A 22341-nucleotide genomic window follows, 5' to 3' on the forward strand; every position below is an offset into this window, starting at 1 on the left:
GCAGAGCTGAGCTGTAAATCCAGGCCCTGAGGACTCTCCTGCCTGGCTGACCTCACTCTGCCTGCTTCTATCTGGTCTTTCAGGATGCGCGACGGCCCAGGGTGGGGCAGAGGATGAAGGAGAGGCAGAGGCAGGTTGGATCGAGGGGGCTGCCATTCTCCTCTCAGTTATCTGTGTGGTCCTGGTCACGGCCTTCAATGACTGGAGCAAGGAGAAACAGTTCCGGGGCCTGCAGAGCCGCATCGAGCAGGAACAGAAATTCACCGTGGTCCGGGCTGGCCAGGTGGTCCAGATCCCTGTGGCTGAGATCGTGGTTGGGGACATAGCCCAGGTCAAATATGGTAAGTGTCCCAGCCACAGAGCCAGGTTCTAAAGCTGGATTATAGGCAGAGGTGGGACAGGCCAGGCTGATGCAAAGAGATTGGCTCAAGGAAGGGGGTGCCTTCCTGAAGGCTGAACCCAAACCAAGATGTCTTCCGAGATCCTTTAGGAGGTAGAAGGGTACGTCCTGGAGGGGGTACAATCCCAGAATCCATTTAAATCAGAAATGACAAGTACATGGCACATGTGCCACCACTCTCCAAACTTCCACCCGTAGCAGACATTACTAATCAGTCACAGCTCAGAGCCTGTATACAGCTGCAGAAGCCTTCTCAGCACAGCATTCCAACAACCACCAATGCTCAGAATGGGTTTATTAGATGAAATCTGTTTCCCATCCCTGATTTGGCTGTTAATGGATGCTTGTTGGGCTAGAGGAGATGTTAGAAAGCGTATAAGTGGATAACTGAATATTCTGGACTTGTGCTACTGCCATGGAGAATATGGGCAGGCTGGCACCAAAGGGAGTTTGAGCCAGATATGTCCTAGGTAGGTTGAGGCAGAAGGTAGGGTAGAGATTGTAGTGCCCCTCCTCACTCTGCCATAAAGGACTTGATTTCCCCTTGACAATGTGACTTGGTTGGGGCCTTCTCTCCCGAACCAAGACAGACTGGTTCCTTCCAAAAGATTTCCCCAAACCATGACTGAGACTAAAGAAGAATGAATTGTTGGGAGACCTGCACTCCAAGTTCAGGTGAGGTCAAGAGAAACACTTCATAAAGTACATGCCCGCTTGAGCAAGGGTTGCAGGTCCCCAAGCTCAGCCCTCCAGGCCTTGGGCTGTGCACCTTAGCTCCAGTCTTGAGCTATACATGGGCCGTCTATGGGCACCATCTTGGTTCCTACACCCTGTGAGCTCTAGGCATTCTATCCCTGATGGCAAACCTTCCCTGGTAATTGCACCTTTAAGGGAATGTTCCAGCCTTCTAGCCACCTGAGAGCCTGCTGACTCCCCTGCCCTTCCTCTTGCCAGGTGACCTCCTCCCTGCCGACGGCCTCTTCATCCAGGGCAATGACCTCAAGATTGATGAAAGCTCCCTAACCGGAGAGTCTGACCAGGTGCGCAAGTCTGTGGACAAGGACCCCATGCTGCTGTCAGGTGAGCTTCAGCCTGATGTTGGGCCCATTCCCGTCGCCATGCACAGGGGATGCCTGTGTGTCCCCTTCATGAGGCTGAAGGGACTCAGAGACTTTGATCCTTGGCTCTGGTATCTCCAGCCAGCTCAGCCCCAAGTGAGAACTCCCTTCCTTTTCCCTCACACACACACACTGAGCCTACTGTGCACTCAGCAACCCGAGCCCTGGGGAGACTGCAGTGAGTAAAATAGACAAAGCATCCCTTCCCTCATGGCATAGGCCTTCTAGTGACTTGGTTTACTAAAAAGTTGAACACCGAAACCCACTCTCATCAGAGATGAGAAAGAATCAGGCATGTGATAAGCGTTCTGGCCATGGCTATGTGCCAGGCACTGGGCCCGGCACTGGGGCTGCAGCAGTGAGTGAGGCAGGGAAGGCCCAGCCCTGAGGAGCTTGTGGCGGAGTGAGGAGCAGGGAAGAGATGTGAAAATTCCTGAGCAGAGAAGTGTATGAAGAAAACAAACAGGGCACAGGGTGTACTGAGTGCGGGTGATGAGGAGGAGCTGGCCTTGTGACTATCCGAGGAAGAGCACACCAGGCAGAGGAAACAGCAGGGGCAAAAGCCCAGAGACAGGACCGGCTGGAGGGCAGTGAAATAGAGTGCAGAGACCAGAGGTCAGGCCTCACGGGCCATGGTCAGCAGTTTGGAAATTGTGATGAGGATTCTCTGAAACAGTTTTAAACAGTGAGCTGATCATGTTTACATTTTTACAAGCTCACTCAGGGGCAGAGAAGAGGTGGGGAAACCCTGCAGGGGTGAGACACTAGCCAGGTGAGACCCCTTTTCACAGGGACACCCAAAAGGCCTTATTGTCCAGCAGTGCTCAGCAAACACCCTCTGCAAAGCTACTCTGGGTGCTTAGGCCAAGTGCTGGGACTATCTCCACCCCGAACCCACCAGTGATTGAGGCCCAGCCCCTGCCTATGGGAGCCCCCAGCCTAAATGGCCTTGGGGATTCAGGCCTACCAACAGCTAATCCCACAGTAGACGTGTGAGGAAGGTGTTGTGAGAAAGCCAAGGAAGAATCAGAGCTCCCTGGAGGAGGTGGTGTTGAGCTGGGTTTTAAAGGATGAATAGGAGCTTTCCAAGTCCGATCGTAGAGAAAGGGCCCTCCTAGCAGAGGGAACCACGTACAAAGGCACAGAGGTCTGAAAGAGTGTGGAATGTCCTGGAAATACAAACAGGTCTGCAGGACAGGATGGTAGGAGTAAGAGTAGAGGTGGGGGCATTTATTTATCCAGCATTTATTCAACCAACAATTGTTAAGCACATACTGTGTGCCACTGGTTAAGGGAACAAACGAGGTCTCTGCTGTCCTGGAGCTTAGAATTTAGTAAAGGAGAGAACCAGTAAAGGAACAAGCAAGCAAATATGCAAGGAAACTTCAGATAATGGTAAGTCAGATGAAGATGTTCCACCATCATAGTGAGATATAGAGACCTGCAGGAAAGGCACAGGAATCTGAGTTGGTCAAGGAAGGCCTGTGTGAAAAGTGCATTTGACCTAAAATCAGAACAATGAGAAGAAAAGTATTCCAGGCAGAGAGACAGCAAGTGTAAAGTCCCCAGTGTCTCACTGGGAGACCATGGAATGCCCCGAATGACCTCTTAGAACATAGTAGGGCCACATGAGAGTTCAATAAATTGTTACGGCCCTGTGGCCCTGGTCCTGCCCTCTGGGATGAAGTGATTGACAGACAGAGCATCCTTGGGGGCAGTGGCCAGGTAAGTCCTCTGGGTGTGTGGAAGCCCGGGGCAGGCATGGGCCTGAGAGGATGGAAACTTCAGACAGTTTGGAGAAGAGGGAAGAGGGGAGGATGCTGGCAGGAGGCTGGAGAGAGAATGTTCAGAATCACTGGCCTGACAACATCACAAACCAGCCAAGGAGGAGGGCACAGGTGCAGAGAGACCCTGGAAAAGACACAATGGGCAGAGATGGGTGGGAAGCCAACCAGCCAGCCTGGAGTGAGTCACAGGGTGGCTGCATCTAGGAGCAGGGGCAAGAGGGCCCAGAGGGAACAGAGGTGCCAAAAATAAGACAGCACTGAAGGCAGAGGATGGGAGCAGGAGATTTCAGGATGATATTTCAGTTGGCTGTGTATGCCAACTCTGTCAAGAAGCCTCAAAACTTGGAGAGGCCAGGATGTCTCCAGGGAGGCCAGAAGTCCCAGGAGACCAAGAGATTCTACAGGAAAGCTGAGGCCTGCAAGCCCTTGGAGACTCGGAAGAGAGCTCACCCCTTAGTGGGGAAGGACAAGGGGACTAGGGACAGACAGAAGGCATTCCAGGTCTCAGCGGGGATCCCAGTGAGTCCTGTGAAGCCTGGGCTGCTGAGGTCAGCATTGGTCTTGGCAGGATTCCCAGTCATCTTGGAATGGTGGCCTGTGAGCACTGAGATGAGAAAGGGGTGGCCGCAAATAGCCACTACAGGCCCTGTGAGCCCAAGTTGAACCAGCGGCTTTGGTCTGAATCTGGCTGGAAGCCTGGGTAGATGGAATAGGCCTGGGGCCTCTGGGTGTCAGGAGACATCAGCCAAGGTCTCCAGGATGTCCTTGTGGGCAGGAAGGAGAGGGGCATGTGGGAACCTGGAGATCTCGGTGGGTTCTTGCTGGTTCTTGGGTTGCTGGTAATCTGGTGGATGGTTTCTAGTGGCCTTCCCTGGAGCTCTATCCTGTTGCTGTGTGCAAAGTGTTCCCATCAGTCTCTCAGAGCCCACAAGCACAGGGGGGTGGCAAAAAGAAAGCAACTGTCAGGATCCAGAAAGATGATCACAGGATGCAGGATGAACCAGATGGAAGAAAGTGAAGCTCCATGGGGAGCCTGAAGCCCTGGCATCCGAAATCCAATTGCGTGAGAGTCAGCAGGGCAAGGGAGTGTGGCTCAGCTCAAACTCATAGGGAGAAACTGAGAAAGGGGCATAGCTGGCTCCATACAAAGCAGTATAATTGGAAAGAGAATTCTGTAACAGTGGGGACCATTATCGGACAAAAGAGGCTGCCTGTAAGATAGTGAGTTCCCCGTCACTGACTGTCTATGAGCAGGACGTAGACAGGCTGCGGGTGGGGATGTTGGAGAATGACCCACTGAGCGGGTACTGCATTCAGCGCCCCTCCCAGCCCTGAGAGTACATTCACCATGCCCTGTCTCCCACTCTGCCTCTACTGCTGATCCACCTTGTCTTGCTCCCTTCAATCTGCCTCTGCTGAGGCTGTCCTCTCTTCCTAGTCTTGTTTCTTCCTCTTTGCCCACTTAACTCTTTCCCATCTGCTCAAGCCCCAGCTCCTCCATGAAGGCTTCCCTGACCACCATTGCCCTGTAGCAGTCACCCCCTGAGCACCTGGGACCCACCTTTAGCCTGTGACACTCCACTTTGTGCTTGGCCCAAACATACAGCCCCATCATGGTGACTGAGTTTTGCACAAACCATCTCAAATAAAATGAAGAACAAAATTCATGGACCATCCCGCTACCCAATCAGATCTCACTGGTCGCACTTTTATAGGCTCTGCTGTCCTTGGCCACATGCAGATACGCGACGCTACCAGGATGTGTTTCTGCATCAATCCTCTTGCCCACACAGGTCTGGGCAGCCAGGAGCTCTAATCTGGAAGCTCTCAGGAGGTTGTGCCCAGCTCACCCCTGGGCCCTGCAGACCTTAGGCTCTGTCCTCCACAGTGAGTAGGGAGAAGCTGTGCAGAGTGGTAGAGCAGAGTGTCAGGCTGAGATGAACAGGACCTGAGCTCTCAAGTGAACTTGCTGTGTGGCCTCGGGCACATGGCTTTACTTCTTTGAGCTCATTTCCCTGGGAGGACGATAAGAATGTCGTTCATGATATGATGTAAGTGGATCCCCTAGCACAGTGCTGCACAGGGCGGCTCAAGATGAATTGGTCCCCTTCCCTGTTCCTTGGGTGGGGCCTGGACTTGAGGGGTGAAACAGACTGAGTTCCAATCCCAGCTCTACTCCTCCTTAGCCAGGGACTTCCAACGAGCTTCTCCCCCTTCTGATTATGGCCCCAGCTCATGAGGTTGTGTTGAAATCTGGAACCTCCAGAAATGTCCATTTCCCCCTCTCATCCTTCATCTCAAATATCTCCCCTTTCCCACCTCTCTGAGCTACTCCCTTCCTCTCCATCATCCAACTCCTCCCTGCCTTCAGCCTGCAGTAGCCTGCCTCCCCCAGGGGGTGTTCCTTGATTAGTTTCTTCCCCGGTGTTCTGAACTCCCTGCATAACAGCCATATGAATGCTCATTTTTGTGCACAACCAGCCACCATGGGCCCTTTACATGGGCAGGGAGGCCTTGCTGGGCCTTCCAGTCTGATGATCCTTGACGAACAACACAGAGGGACCAGGCTAGGGACACTTGTGGGGTCCTTATGGTGGTTGAGAAAGCCATAGTGTCATCTCATGCACTAGTTCAACTTAGAAGAGGGCAGAAAACACTCAGTTCTGGTCAGTTGGTCCAATCATGCTTGGCCCGTGACCCCGGACAGGTCCCTTCACCTCTCTGAGCCTCTGTGTCTGTGTCAGTGCAATGCTGGAGCTGGTGGGGCCCCCACTGCCTACCCCACAGGGCTGTTGTGGGGACCCCAGGCATGCACACATGTGACTGTCCTTTGCAAACAAACCCTGCAGGTGTGAGGTGCTGTATGGTGTAGAAGGAATGTGGCATTTGGAGGCAGAACACCCAGGTTCCAGCCCTTCAACTGCTCCCACTGTGGCCTCTGCCTCTCAGAATCTCAGTTTCCCCATCTGACAAATGAGGGCAGACCAGCCTTCAGAAAGACTCAAATGACCTCAACACTCAGGGCACCAAGGAAATCACCAAAACTAGGCAGGTTTCCCCCTACCTTCCTATCCCCCAAGGATAGACAGGCAGACACGAGCCCGTGTCTGGTGTATCTTCAGATGGCACAGAGTAAAAATGTTCAGAAATTGCAAACTCATATGTCGGCAGGGCCAGGGCCAGGTAGGGAGAGCACAGGTGCCAAACCCAGACCGCAGCTGCTTCCCATTGCTGCCTGCAGAAGTGCCAGCCCAATCTGACCTCAGTGCTCACTTTGCAAGAGGAGCCAGAAATCCAGATTTCCCTGTACAAGCTCTCGATGTTTAAGTATTAGCAAGAAATTCCCAGTTTTTAAAGTCCCTATGGGTCAAGCCACATATGGGTGGGACCTAGAGTGCAAATTCTGACCTAGGCCTGCTTTTTAGCTTTGTATTTTAAGATAATTTCAGGCTTTCAGAAAAGTTGCAAGGATGGTACAAAGAATACGGGCATGCCCTTCACTCTGATTTGGCTGTTGCTAAACTTTTGCCCTCTTTGCTCTCCGACAAATCTCATTCTCCCCCTCATCATGCAGATGTTACAGCCTTCTCCCGCTAGACACTGCAGGTGTATCTCCCAAGAGCAAGGGTATTCTCATGCATAACCACAACAAGCCATCAATTCAGGAAACTTGACATTGATGCAGTATTGTTACCTGCTGTGCCATCCATATTCACATTCTGCCAATTGTGCCTGCAGCATTCTCCAGGCCAGGATCCTTGTGGGGCCCTGTGTGCCACTTGGATATCCTGCCTCTTTGGTCTCCTTTCACATGGAGCAGCACCTCATCTTTTCATTGTCTTCCTGGAAAGCCAGTGTTTTTTAAACCCTCCCAGGTCATGAACTTCCGTGAGAGTTCCACTAAAGCAGTGATCCCAGATGCCCAAACTCCTGATCTTGAAGCATTTCAGGGGATTCGATGATCCCTAGAGGACCCTGGTCCTATCCCAGTTTGCAGCTGGGGAAACTGAGGCCCAGATCAGAAGTGTAAGGCCCCACAGAGGTCAGGGGCAGGGCGGGAGCCAGACCCCAGTTCTGGGCTCTTCCTGTAGCCCCCATGCAGAAGCCTGTCTCCAAAGACTGAATGGACTTTATTTCCCACTAGTGTGGCCTTTTTGAAGCATCTTGTAGTAACTTCCACTGGGAAATGCAGTACTAGACTAGACGCCATCAATGTGGCAGTGGAAGGGGCTAGAGCCAGGGGGCCAGGATGGCGGGGCTGTCTTCAAAAAACAGCAAGGCCTGGCTCCAGCAGGCCCAATGGCTCAACTCCTGCAAGACCCCAACATACCCTCCCCCCTTACCCCTGCCAGCCAGATCACTAACAGCATGAGGTCATGCAGGACATCGGTAAACCCTCTTGGGACTCTGCCCACATCCCAGTGCCTGCTGCCCACCCCACCAAGCAGAAGGCCAGGCATGGGAGAGCCGGACCTGCCACCACTGCCACCGCCTCCAGGGAGCCTAGGACGACACCGTGACTGCAGAAGGCCCAGTATGCTACTCGGCCCGCACTCTCTCCATTACACTACCCTGCCTCTTCTCCATGAGAGGCAGCGGGGTGTAGTGGATAGAGCACGGGTTCAAGTCCCGGCTCCGCCACTCACAGCTGTGTGACCCTGGGCCATCACTCAAGCTCTCTGAGCCAGAAAGTGGTGGGCAGAGGGGCTGGGGATTGAACTTGCGCCAAAACCTACCTCACAGGGCTGTTGTGAGGAGGACACTTTGCCTATTGCCTCGTGCTCTGTGAGCGTGTGTTATTAACTGCATTAATAACAATAATAATGAAAGAACTGTGTTTGGGCTGGGAATCATATTGGCTTTGTTTGGTGCTTGTGCCTGGAGGCAGATAGTATCCCCCAGAAATGGCCTCTATCCCTTCTTCACAGCCTCTCCCCACTGAAGGAACCCTTTTAGAAGAGATGACCTCTCCCCTCTCCCTGTCCAGAAAGAGGCCTGGAAGGCCACACCCAGGAGATCAAGGAGCCCTAGGTCCAGCCCCTACTAGGGCTGCAAAAAAAACCCATTTTGCAAAAGGAGGCTTCCCAGTTCTGCTACCTATGGCTCAGCATATCCCAGGAGCCACCACAGAAGGCTTTGGCTCCAAGACTGCCACTATCTGGACCAGCTCAGAGCTGGTCCTGCTGTTCAGGACAGGCCCAAGGCCAGGATGGGCTTTGAGCCTGCAGCTGGGAAGGTCCTGGCCACTCTCTGCTGCCAGGTCAGAGACCAAGGAACATCCCCTCCACAGGACCAGGACAGAGACAGAAGCTTGGGCAGGACGGGACAGACAGTCCCATCCACAGAAACCACAGTGTTCCCTGAGCCTGGGCTCCCTTTTCCTCCCACCCATGGGATGGCTGGTAGCTCCCCACTGCTCTCCGACCCGCCTCTCGCTCCTCAGGGCTGCTCCAGGCAGCTGTCCCACCAACTTTGTCCCCAAGGTGGAAAGAGCACAAGATTGGAGCCACAGACCAGCTCCCATCCCAGCTCTGCATTCCTGGGCTGAATAGAGATGACCCCCTGAGCTGCTGCCCTATCTGTGAAATGGGGTGAGGCTGACCACCTCACAGACTGTGGCAGCTGAGCGAAAAGTGGCTCAGATGGAACTTGACACATCATGAATGCTCAGAAGATATTCTCTTCCTTCCTCCCCCTCCACCCAGAAATACTCTCAGTGGCCCCCTATTGAACACCAAGCAAAGACTCCGCTCTGTCACTCTCCGGAGGCTCAGGCACCTTCTCCCTTAGTGGGCGCTGAGCTTTGGCCCGGCCGCCCACTGCTATCATACTGGGCCACCTCCCACTTTTGGCTGGCTGTGTCCCCTCTAGCCCGCCATGTCCTTGGCTTGATTTTATCTTGCATTGCTGTACATCTGTGTGCCTATCTGCTCTTCTTGACCCCAGCTAGACTGTGAGCTCCTGGAGGGCAGGGACCACAGGGGGCCCTCCCACAGGCCCAAGAGCCTGGCATGGAGTTGACACCCCACCATGTCTGTCCATCAAGTGAAAGACTGTGGAGCTGTCCACCAGAAGGGGGTGCCATCTGGTCATTCTCTCCACACAGGCCTCTGCTGGCCTCTCCACACCCTCTTCTTCCCGAGATGTAGCTGTCTACCCCAGCCAGGACATGCCCTGGGCTGTTCTTCCTGGGACAGAGTGTCGAGACACTATCGCTGAGATGTGGTGCCCTAAGCCAGCTTCCTCCCCACTCTGCAGATGACAAAACTGAGGTCGAGAGGGGAAAGGGGCTGGCCCCAAGGTCACATAGCAATCAGAATTAGACACCAGGTCCCAGGTGCCCTCTTCCGGGTCTAGGGCTCTCTCTCCACCCTCCCCGTGCTTGTCTTCTGAAGGACTCCGTGGGCAGTTAGAGGAGGTGGGGGCTACAGAGTGCTGCCCAAGGCACTGTGGTCAGTGAGGTCCCACAAGGCCCTATCAGGGCCTCCATCCCCAAGAGGCTCCCACCTCTGCCCCTACCCAAAGACCCTGTGGTCATCCTTTTAGAAGTTTAGCCCACTGCCCTTTGACTTGGATGTCTGTCGCTCTACCATTATTTGCTTCTGCCATGGTGTTAAGCATTGTCCTCTGCAGGGGACTTGTGGAGCTGGAGGGGAACAGCCTAGGAAATGCCCCAGTCCTTTGGAGTCTTCCCCTGGCAGGAGGGCCTGGGAGAGGAGAGGGCACAGCCCAGTGAGGTGTGGGAGGAGCGGGCACAGCTGGGATGAATGTGACCCTTTGCAAAACATAAAGATGATTTATTAGGGGTGTCAGTATTCCCAATTATATATGTAATACATACCCACCCTGGCAAGTTCAAAATAGTACAAAAAATTGTGCTGGAGTTGCAACTCCAAACCAAGCTGTGCAGGGGAGGCCCAGAGGACACTCCCACTCAGACCATGCCTTTAAGGGGCTCATGGTCAGGTGAAGGAGCCAGGCCTGGAAGCACCCCCAGAGGAGACTGCAGGTGATTCAGAGGAGACAGATGAAGTCCCCTAGTGGGAGTCAGGAGAGCCACCCAAGGCGAAGGGCATTCATCCTGTGGAGGAGGTTTTGAGCAAGAGGTGAGGGAAGGGCATTCAGGTGGTCACTGTGAGCAAAGGCCGGGGGGGTGGACACCAAGGCCCAGTGAGCTGTGCACGCTCCAAGGGCAGAGGCCACGAGACAGGACTCAGTGTCCAGGGCCCAAGAAGGCTGAGGTCTCATCCAGGGGGTGCTGACTAAGTGGTTTGGACCTCAGGGAGCCTTCCAAACCCTCAAAGAGGGGAATGGAACTGGGGGGACACAAGTAAGAGCAGAGGCTTGGGGATACCGGAGAACAGAGGGAAGGAGGACTGGGAAATTGTGGATGCCCCATCTCCCCTGCCCTCACTATTGCTGGGCTCTGGAGGACACCCTGGGGCATCTCCAGGGCTGGGCGGGGAGCGCTCTATGCCTAAGGCCCTCCCTGGCATCCTCCTCCCACCTCCTTGCCTCCGGATGTGGGTATAGAGCTGCCAGTTCCCTGCTGCGATGGGAGTGATTAGATTAGAAGGTGATTTGGGGGTCTGATTTTCTTGGGTGGAAATTGGCCCCCTGCATCTTTTTCCATCCTGTCTTGGCTTGGGAGGTGGGGAGCAGCCTCTTGGTTGCCACCTAAGCTGGAGAACCAATGCCTTCATGTCCAATGAACCTTTCTACTGATGTGTCTCAGACCGGAATGTGAGGGCCTTGTCCCCTGGAGGCGAAGTGGAAGGTAACAAAGACAACAGGCTCAGGGACAGCAGAGAGTTCAAGTCCAGGCTCTGCCCTTCACCAGCAGAGTGACTCGGCAGGTCACTCCTCCACTCCGAGCCTCAGTTTCCTCCAGTTTAAGGACTAGATGAGATCATTGAGCGTGGAAGGTAGTACGTGCCCTGCATGCAGTAGGTGTTCTACTTACACAGGAGGTCAGCTTGGGTGGCCGTTACTGCTTTCTGTGCCCTGTGAATGCAATGTAGTGTTCCTTCCTCTCCTTTGAAGAGTCTCCAGTGATACCTACCATGAGACCCCAGTTTCTTATCTGTCTAATGCTTATACATAACAACCTCTCCTCCTGGCACCCTAACACGCCAAGCCGGTGCCCATGGAGGCATCTTGTCAGCAAGTTATTATAACAAACAAGGCCCTGTTATTGGGCCTCAGCAGGGTGACAGAGCAGGGTGGGGTGCTCCAGGGTCTGCCTGTGATGAGAAGTTACCAGGCCTGGGCTGCTTAGCCTAGAGCTAATGTCTGAGCTCATTCTGTGGTCCCCACTGTGCCCTGCCAAGAGGAAAAAATAAAAGCACTGTCTTTCTGTCTTGGGAATGGCCAAAGAGCTTGCCGTCTGAGAATCTGAGTTCTGCACGCCCCCTCTGTGAGCCTTGGTGACTTGGTTTCTGCATCTATGCATGGAAAGGCTGACATTTACCTGCCTGAAAGGAATCACTGGAGAGTGTCTGTCTCTCTGTAAAGCCCTTTCAGATCCTGAGATCCTACAGACCAAGAGGCTAGATTGTTGCATGCACACACACACACACACACAAGCATGCACACACACAGGCGCACACACACACAATACTGGGATATCACTCAGATCCTACAAAGAAAGGGACAAGGTGGGTGACGCCACTTAAAAAGTGAAAACAGATTCCTTGCTTAAGGAAAACTCTTTAGGTCCTGACTCAGAACCCCTCAACCCTTATTTTAGATACAATCCTAATGAGTTTCCTGACATAGATTTCAAATCTGAAGCAAACCAAAACACAGCGAGAGATAAGTTATGCTGAAAACAAGAAGAAGTGGCACCCAGTCTCATGGGGACAGAAAGGAGAACTCTAAAAAGCAGAAGTGAGTCCAAGAAGCAAGGCATGGCATACCAGAGAGTCACTGTCGTGCCTGTCAAGGCCTCTGTGATACTGTCCAGCCAGGCCAGGGTAGAAATCTTACTCCCCCATCTGAGAAGGTAGTGTGTCCCTCATGGCATACAGCTTTCTACCCAGAGTAGCAAAAAATAAAAACAGGAAAAAAAATGTGTGCCTGGAGAGCCAACCTTCCAGGATCCAGATTCTTCCAGCACCAGTCAAAGGACAAAGGATCAGCAGTGCCGCATTCTCTCGCTGCTAGAACTGGGTGGGCATAGCTGCCGTTCACTTCCCAGACTGGGTCCCAGCTGTCCTCCTCGGGTCATCTTTGCTTCCCCAGTGAGGCCATGGCTTCAGTGGGCTTTTTTTCCAATTTTCAAAATTATATTAATAGTAAAGTACACATAACATAGAATTTACCATTTTAATCACTTTTAAGTGTACAGTTCAATGGCATTAAGTACATTCACGTTGTTGTGCAACCGTCACCGCCATCCATCCACAGAAGTCTTTTCATCTTCCCAAACTGAAGCTCTGCACCCATTAAACACTAACTTCCATTTCCCTTCCCCAGCCCCTGGCACCCACCATTCTACTTTCTGTCTCTGAAGTTGATGACTCTGGGGACCTCATGCAGGTGGAATCATATGGTATTTATAGTTCTTTTATGGCTGGCTCACTTACTTCAGTGTCCTCAAGATTCATCCATGTTGTAGCCTGTTCAAGTTTCTTTCTCTTTAAGGCTGAATAATATTCCATTGAGTGTATAGACCACATTTCTTCCCCCTCTGCAGCTTATCCTCCCTCTGAAGCCCTTGCTTGCTGTTGGACAAGTTGCTCTCTGAGCCTGCATGGTGGAGAGGCTGCCTGCAAGCAGCAACAAGACTCTCTCATGAAACAAAAGTTGACACTGAAGCCCCAGATATAAAACAAATAGAAGTAGAGTCACCCTGACCAAAGGCCTCCTTCACCCGCCAGTAGCCACCCTTCCAGCCCCTGGAAAGAATTTCAGGGCCCTTTGGAACCCAGTTTGAGAAATCTAAAGTTCTAGGAAAGAGGTTCTTAACCTTTCTTGCAGCATAGACCCCTGGAGTAGTCTGGTGTCATCATGTGCCACTCCTACTCCAAATAAAGCCTTGAAGTGCGTAAAATGAAATGCGTGGGGTCCCGTAAGGTCCCACTGAGATCACAAAGGAAACCAATTATATTGGCATAAAGTAGAAAAAAAATGTGTGGTATAGTAATGAGTGTACCTTATTAGAACACTGAATAACAAGATCTGGCAAGCAGTCACATAACCACTTTATTTATAAAATAGAGATGAGCAACAACAATGCTGCAATAGCTGTAAAGTGATATGAAAAAAATCTGTGATTTTTGTAATGTGTGTAGTGGCATCATGGACACTGATAACACTCCTGGAGTTTGATGTCTACGTCTGTGAGGGTGGGAGAGGAGTGGGGAGAAGGAGACAGAAGGAAGAAGTAACCCTCCAGGGCAGGTAGTAGGTGGTGGGCCTGGAGATGTTTGGGGTACCTGAGAACTGACAGATAGCAGTGTCTCCACCCCAGCACTGTCATGAGGTGAAAGCATCTTGAAAGGGCCCACCACACACACAGTGTGAATCTTAACCATAGGTGATACCTCATGACCTCAGCAGGCAAAGAGCCAGGAGCTGAATGAGACCACATTTTTTCACTCCTTTGGGGAGAGGGCTTCAGCTGTGCAATGGTAACTTGGCTTTTGTCTCCTTTCCCAGGGACCCACGTGATGGAGGGCTCAGGACGGATGTTGGTGACTGCTGTGGGTGTGAACTCTCAGACTGGCATCATCTTTACCCTGCTGGGGGCAGGTGGTGAAGAGGAAGAGAAGAAAGACAAAAAAGGTAAGCCTAATTCCTTTGCAGACCAGGAGAGGAGCTCTTAAGGCCACATTTTTTTTGTTTATTTGTTCACTCAACAAAATAGTTATTGAGTGCCTTCTATGTCCACACCCTGTGCTGACAGCCACCTCCTGCATCCTTAAGGCCTGCATGGGCCAGGTAGGCTCTGTCTGTTCCATCTCCAGGTCTTGTCCCAGTCTCTGTCTTGTCCAATCATGTCATGGAGGCCCCTCCTTCCCCTCTGGGCCAGGCCAAGGATGCTGACCATGTTATTGAGTCTCCAGCCTCAAGTGGTAGAAACAGCCAGCATCAATTGGTCCCATCATTACTCCAGTATTGAGTAGAAATCCCCACCCAAGCATATTCCTTTATTGTCAACTCCACTAAGCAGAACTGAAAATCCACCCAGCATAGATTCATCCAAGACATGGGCAGAGGAGATTCTGGGAAAGGCAGCCAGATGCATGACTCCAAATCAACCATCATGAGTTTGCTCTCCAGTGCTCCCAGACTTGCCATCTCATCTGAGTTCTAGTTCTTCCTCCTCCTTGAAAATAAGATTCCTTATTCACTGGGGTCTCCTAAATGCAGCAGGCTGACCACCCAAGCTAAAACTGTCTCTCAGAACAGAGGGAGAGATGCTCACACAAAAAGCTCAAGTCTCGTCAGGCCAGGCCCAAATCCAAAGGCCCAGACTTCTGGTCCCAGCACAGCTGACTCCTTACCTGTCACCACACTTAATCTCAAAGATAGCCCCCCTTTCACATTTTCAGTCTTTTGTCTCCTTCCTTAAGCTCTAGAGGAGGATCTGTGACATTCTAGAACTTCTAGAATCCCAGAAGGGAGATGAGAGGACAGATGGCCCCTCTCTGAGTTTTAGGGGCAGCCCTGCTCCCTCCAGCTCTCTGTGCCAACCAGGCACAGAGCTTAGGCCAAGATTGAAGATTACTTGTTCCTGAAGGCAAAACCCATTTTCTAGGGGATCCCCTAAGATGATGGTGGCCCCTCCAGCAGGAACAATGGAGCTGAGCTGTGTTCTGAGAAATTAGAAGGCTGGAGAGAGTAAAGGGGTGCTGAGGCTGAAACTGAGGAAAGAGTCCTGACCAAGAGTCCCAGAGGACATAAGGAGAGTATGCACATGCTGGGTTTGAATCTGTGGTCAGGATGGCTGAGCCCTATTCCACAATGACAGCAGTTAGGCAGATCTGAGCAGGTAGACAGGATACAGCAGCCTGTACCCATTGTCTCCGCCTCACTGAGGCTTGGGTGAGGGGAAGGCACCCCCAGACTCTTCTGTGGGCCAGATCTGTGGTTTTTAAATGCCAGTAGGAAGACAAGCCTCAACTGCCCCAGAAGCACAGTTCAGGGTCCTTCGCTGAGCATTCACCTGCACTCCAGTGAGATGGAGATGTCAGAAAAATAGCCTCATGTGGAAAGAAGATGGTGGAATGTGGAGGGAACGTGGCAGAGGAAGCCTGGGGGAGCAGCCCAGCATCTCAGGCCACCATGAGTAGCATGGCCTCAGCTGGGCCCCCTCTGCCCTCCCATCCCATCACCTCCACTAGGAACATTGCTTAGAGCCCACCACATGTCCCCATTTCGGGATGACCCTAGGTGTGTGGCCATGTGTGTATGCACGTGTGTGTGTGTGTGTGTGTGCGCGCGTGCACGCATGGGCAGATGAGGCTGTGTGCTTCTCCTTCATTAATATGTCTCAAAAATCATCACACAGGTGTGAAGAAGGGGGATGGCCTTCAGCTACCAGGTACAGTAAGACACCCTCAGGGTAGATGGGCTTTTAGAAATAGCAGCAGGCTTTGGTCATTGGGCCCTGCCCCTAGACCACCAGCACACAGCTGGAGGAAGCCACATGCCTGTGGGTGGCTCCACCCCCCCCGACCCTCCTCTGTGCCCTCGTGTGATGCCAGCCCTGTGGGACAAGCCAACACCCCACTCCACCCTCTTGCCTTTACAGTGTCTCACCCTACCGGCCAATGCCAAGTGGTACCACCACCATCTCTACATCACCCTTAGGCCTACATACCAGCATGCAAAGCTTGCTCACCATCACAGGACCCCCCTCCCCAGGCCCTGCTCTCCCCACCAGCACCCCCGGGAGCCCATGCCCTCACGCAACTGTGTGCTTCACCCAGGGGGACCTCTTCCTGCCCATAGAACACTATTCCCCACCCCCAAGATAGAGCAAAAGGTGTGAATTTAGCCATCTCATATCACTTTTAATTTCTAAATTAAGAAAAATTCACTAGTGCCTTTTCTGTCCCATATACTAAATGCAATATGCTTGATGTCACCTTTTAAATTTGGGGGGCATCTCACATGAGAGTTCCCAAAGCAGTCTGGAATGCCGGTTAAGGAAGGAGGCAGTGGCCTGAATCGAGGGCATGAATCCAGTTAAGTCAAAGTCATCACCATTAGCAAATGTTCTGCCAGAACACCCTGATGCATGGAGATGGTGGTCATGGAGAATACTCATTCTGAGTGGTCCATGCCCATGCTGCACTGCCTGGTGAATATTTTTCCACTCTTGGCCCCCAGTGGGCAGCCAAATCCCCTCATTTCATGGAGCCCTCTCTGCCAGGGGACTCTCTTGACTGGTTGGACCAGCAGGGTCCAGACCTCAGCACAGACCAGCACCATCCCACCTAACTGCCCTGGTCATCCACCATGCTTTATTTGAAAGACGCTCCATGTCTGAGTTTCTCCCCTTGACCTCTGCGGCATCTCTATGGAACATTTCACCCCCACCCCAAATTTGAGTTTCTTGGTTTCCAATAGAGGATTTTCTTTTAAGAATAGAGTCATGTTATCTCCCTGCAAGTTGGTTCATGTCTTTGTTGTTGTTGCTTTTCTCCATTGTGACACTGCATTTTCCATCCCTCCCACCCCCCTGCAGCAGCAGACGGTGCGGCAGCTTCAAATGCTGCAGATAGTGCGAATGCCAGCCTAGTCAATGGTATGTCTCCCACGGCGAGCTCCTGGTCGTGGTTGGATGGGCGTCTCTCACCCCCACCCCAACTCTGGGCTTTCTTTCCTTGTTCTGGACTGCACAGATCTCGGATGTGCATGGGCCGCTGGGACAGTCACCCTCTCACATGGGGCAGGCGCTTAAGACAGGAGCCACAGCCGGGAAGTCAGCTCTGCACCCTGTCAGCCTCGCAGCTGCCAAAAAGGTGCTGGCTCCTGCCGGGCCATTGACCCCCCATGGAGCCCAGACAAGAGACAAGACTTTGGCTTCAGATTGGCTCCCAAGAAGCAGCATCCCACCTGGCGTGGCCCTCTCCTAAGCGTATTCCTGGCCCTGGCTTTGGGAAGAAGGCCTGGGATCAGGGCTTGGGCTGAAGCTGGCATCTGGGTCCCCAGCAAAGGCTGTACTCCTCGACTCTAAAATTTCCTCGAGGCAAGGGGACCCAGGCCAGGATTCAGCTCCTTGACCCCGTCCCGTAGCATGGCTGAGCCACCAGTAAACAGTTCTTCCTCTTCTCTTTCATGGAGCCAACGGGCAGGGGGTTCGCTTGGGCTCGGGCCTGGTTCTGTCCCTCGGATGTGGACTGGTGTTTCTTGCTGTTGCCTGTGCTGGAGCGTTTGTCCTGGGTCTTGGGGTGGAGGGTGGGGGAGAGGGGCTGCCACTGTGTACTGGGGTCTGCATCTTAACCTCCTTACACACAGGCAGGAAGGAATTCCATTCACTCGCCCCAAAGCCTTCAGAAGATTTCGGATTTCTATCCCCTCCTGGTTCCAGAGCAATAGACAAGGCTTCTGTTTACTCAGATACCACCCCTACCCTCAAATTAGGTAACATGATAGTCCCCCAGGCTACTCCTGAACTGCTGAGAGCCATTAGGGCTCCATCATGAAAACATTGCCCTAGAGGAGCTGAAGGCAGGGGAAAATCTTTTTCCCACTGTCTCTGCATACCAGGCACTGGGCTATGGGTTTCTCATCCATTATATCATATCATTCACTCCTCACCACTCCTGCAAAATATGGAGACTTCTTCCCCGCAGCCTCCCATCCCCTGCCCTAGACCTCTGCCCTAGCCACCTGCATTCAAAATGACCAAAGATGGAAGTACCTAGTAGGTGTCGGGGCTGAGTAAGGCACTTCTGTGAGCAGTGCCTTGCCAAGAAGGACTAATTCTGATGTGGGTCTATTTCAGGCACAGGAGGAGGGAGGAGGAAGGAGGACAGCTTGGGGAGTGGGAGGTGTCATGCTTCAGGGAGGGGTGGCTGAGGGTAACAAGGAAAACCTATGTGGGCAAACCCATGGCTGAGAGAGAAGGAACCTGGAGGGGCACCCACTTCCCCCGGCAGTGAGCCTGCTGAGCTTTGTGAACATACAGACCCCATCCAAGCTGGCCAGTCCCAGATAAAAAGGGCAGTTTCACTTCCAAACTGCAGTGGAAACCCCCAAATATACCAAGAGAAACTGCAGGAAACGTTCATTTCTCTACCACCTATTGTATACCAGGCACTGTTGAAAGCATTGCATGTTCACCATCTCATTTAATCCTCATGACACCCCCATGATACAGGTTTTATCGTCCCCACTTTAAAGATGAGGAGACTGAGGCTCAAGGAGACCAAGACACTAGCCTAAGGTCGCAGAGCTAGAAAGTTGCAGAGCTGGGATTTGAACCCAGAACCCAGACCTGGCTGGCTCTAAAGTGTGTGCTTCTCCTCCTGATCCAGGATTTCCCAATGGAGTGTGTCTTGTAAGTTTCACAACGATGTTAAGAAGTCTTCACCCCAAGGAAAGGATTCTGCGGTCAAAGATGTTTAAGAACCACTGGATTGAATTGGTCTCTTCCTGGTTACAGACTTAGTCCTGGTTACAGGACTGCTCAGAGCCTTGAATATGCTGGTGTGTAGGGGAAAGTTACAGAGTCACACAGAGTTTCCTAGGCTGATTTGACCCATAACATACTCTGGGAAATAATGCTCTAAGCCACTGCTATTCAAAATGTGATCACAGGACCCAAAGCCTGCGCATCACCTGGGAGCTCCTTAGAAATGCAGAATCTCAGGCCCCACCCCAGACCAACTGAAGGAGAATCTGCATTTCAACAGGCTTTCCAGACGCCAGGTGAGAGCACATTACAAGTGAAGAGGCACAAGGCGGAACCTTGCCGACTGAGAGGGAATTCAGCGTTCTTTCCCCTCCTTCCTCTGAGCCAAATCGCAATGACTTGGATATGGAAAAAAAATTAGGGTGATAATTTTTCCCTTTGCCCCTGCTCCACCAACCCCCCAACTAAAAGATAGGTGTGGTCCATTCATCTTGGAAGCATTTTGATTGCCATTATTATTTAGTTATTTTTATTTTATATTTACTAGTGTGTCACTATGTAATACATGACCTGTAATCATAGTTATAATCACATTTAATTATGCATCACGAGGCCAGGCGCAATGACTCATGGCTGTAATCCCAGCACTTTGGGAGACCAAGGTGGGTGGATTGCTTGAGGTCAGGAGTTGGAGACCAGCCCGGGCAACATGGTGAAACTCTGTCTCTACTAAAAATACAAAAAAAAAAAAAAAAAATTAGCTGGTCATGGTGGTGGGTGCCTGTAATCCCAGCTACCCAGGACAATGAGACAGGAGAATTGCTTGAACTCAGGAAGCGGAGCTTGCAGTGAGCCGAGATCACGCCACTGCACTCCAGCCTGGGAGACTGAGTGAGACTCTGTCTCAGAAAAGAAAAAAAAATTATACATCATGGGCTGGGCACAGTGGCTCACGCCTGTAATCCCAACACTTTGGGAGGCCAAAGCAAGAGAATCGCTTGAGGTCAGAAGTTTGAGACCAGCCTAGACATCATAGTGAGACTACATCTCTACAAAAAAAAAAAAAAATTTAATTAACTGGTCATAGTGGCACACATCTATATTCTCAGCAACTCAGGAAACTGAAGTAGGAGGATTGCTTGAGCCCAGGAGTTCAAGGTTGCAGTGAACCAAGATCATGCCTCTGCACTCCAGCCTGGGCAACAATAATAATACATCATTACTAACTCCCAAAGTTTACACGGTGCTTTCCAGTGTCTTTCATAAACATCACCTTAGTTGACATCAGCCCATTTCACAGAAGAGAAAACGGAGGCACAGGGAAGAGAAGTGGTACTTACCAAGTCTCCCAGCTAGTGGTCTGTCTCCCCAGAACTTGTGTATCAAGTCAGCTAACCAGGAATCTTCCCAATCCATGCACTTCACACCCATGCCCCTTATGACGCACAGAGAGAATAGACACATTTGGAAAAGCTGCATCTGATTCCAGACACAGAGAAGGGCCTCTGAGACCCCACCTGAGGGCCCCATCTTGGACCCCATTCCTAGCTCTCCTGAAATACAGCCCATCTCCAGATCCCACATGGGGCCAAAGCTGGCTGTTCCACCATAGTTCAGGGCCAGGCAAACACCAGTTTGGCCAGGAGAGCCCCAAATAAGTCCCTCGCTTCTGAGAAACCAGGCCATCTGTGCCTCAGCACTCCCAGAACATCCTTCCCTTCCTCCAGCATATGCACTGGTGATTATTTTTCTGACCACGTGTTCACTATGGAAATAAAAGAGGAAATTGCTAGCTGGGCTTAATGAGTGCACACACTGGCTATTGCATCTGATAATATGCAATGCACATAAAGGCCCCTTTGAGCCTTCTAAAACCAACTATTGAAGTAGAGTCCCCTGGTGCCCCTGAGCCCAGTCAGTAAAATTATTTTAGAAAATAAAAATAATTGTTGTCATTCATTCCTGCTTACTCTAGAAAGCTTTTTTCTCTTGTGTTTTTTAATCCAGCAGCAAGAATTTTACAATAGAGACACAGAAGGTCTTTCACTTTAAAGCCCAGGGTGGGCAACTGATCCTTTGCCATGGGAGGCCATAGGGACAGCTCTGCACTTGCCCTTGGACAGACAGTGCTGGGCGAGGTTTGGGGAAGCCACTTCTCCCCTCTGAGTCACCCAGAAAGTGGGCACAGTGACAGTGATGAACTAATCTGCAGCCATGGGGTTATTCCGAGGATGCTCCTAAATGCAAGCTGTCTCTGAACTTCCCTTGGCCTCAGTTTCCCCATCTATAAAATGAGAGTGATGAAAATCCCTCCTGCCCCACCTTGCAGGGATACTGGGAAGACTGACAAGAGATGACACTTGCAAAAGCCCTTTGAAACTGCAAAAGGCTGAACCGTGCAAGTGGTTGTTATGAAGGTAACTGGGGCACTCTGGGAGGTGAATGTCTCATCCTGTTTTATGAAAGTGGAAGTTGATGAGGTTGGGAGATATAAAGCCAGCAGCTAGTTGGTGGCGAAATGAAGACTTCAGGAACCCTGTCCTAGCAGTGCTACCTCAACTTCCCTCCCCTGGGCTCAGTGGGGCTCAAGGGTGTCCATGGTCTCCCCGACGGCAACTTCTGGAGAAGCAATGACAGGATGGAAGTAGGCATGCACTTTGGGGCCAGCTCTCCATTTACCCACTGAGACCCAAGCAGCTCATCTCCCTCTCTGAGCCTCAGTTTCTCATCTGTAAATGGGTATAATACAAGCACACCCTTCGTAGGCGAGGCTGTAGTGAGGATTAGATGGAATCTCAGAGCTTATGTGTATGCCCAGCACATGGCGGGTTGTCCTGGAATGTGAGCTGGGAGAATCACCGTTGCAGCCGTCATCCATGGGTGGCCAAACTTCTCAGACCCATCACGAGGGTGGAGTGAGCAGAGCTCCCGGTGAGTGTGCAGGCCCAGTGGATGGGATGAGAGGGTGCTGGTGAAGGCAGGTGTGCTAAGCAAGACACAGAGGCCTCCAGTGCCCACACTGCACACCCAGCCCACAAGCTCCTGGCCAAGGCTGGAGTGGGGTCCTCCCAGGCAGCTCTGATGAGTGAGGGGGCTCCAGATGCAGCACCAGCCCTGATATGGAAGGGGGTGCCCACTGATACTACTTAGCCTGCTGCTTTAGCCTGAGCCATACCCCTACCAAGAGGTCAGCACCCCCACTGGGGACCAGGGCACTTCACCAAGAACCTGGCCACACTTGGGGTCCCTCGTATACCATCATGGGGACCCCTGCTCATTCTTTGCTCTGGTTGCTCTCAGGGGCATTGGGCAAGGGGTCATCCCTGGGTGGCTTCACACTCTTCAGAAGGAGAAGGAGAAAGATCATCCCTCTTGAAGCCCAAAACTAAGGAACACACTGACTTCGGTGCCTTGTCCAAACTCCTCTCAATTCTAGAAACACTG

General features: G+C 51.9%; 1 protein-coding gene across 7 annotated transcripts in view; it reads left to right on the top strand.

Annotated features, from left to right (window-relative positions):
- Positions 1 to 22341, top strand: part of ATP2B2 (ATPase plasma membrane Ca2+ transporting 2) — a 217697-nt gene that overhangs the window by 137491 nt on the left and 57865 nt on the right. For 5 of the 7 annotated variants that reach the window (XM_023218444.2, XM_023218443.2, XM_023218445.3 and 2 more), the window contains 3 exons: positions 84 to 341; positions 1355 to 1480; positions 13968 to 14093. In XM_023218444.2, the coding sequence (XP_023074212.2) occupies positions 84 to 341; positions 1355 to 1480; positions 13968 to 14093 (510 nt within the window). Of the gene's footprint in view, positions 1 to 83; positions 342 to 1354; positions 1481 to 13967; positions 14094 to 15822; positions 15856 to 17004; positions 17065 to 22341 lie in introns of all 7 variants that reach the window. The other 2 variants (XM_023218442.3, XM_031935170.1) reach the window with 1 other exon arrangement.

This window comes from Piliocolobus tephrosceles, chromosome 2 (assembly GCF_002776525.5).
Source record: "Piliocolobus tephrosceles isolate RC106 chromosome 2, ASM277652v3, whole genome shotgun sequence".
Taxonomy (NCBI): Eukaryota; Metazoa; Chordata; class Mammalia; order Primates; family Cercopithecidae; genus Piliocolobus; species Piliocolobus tephrosceles.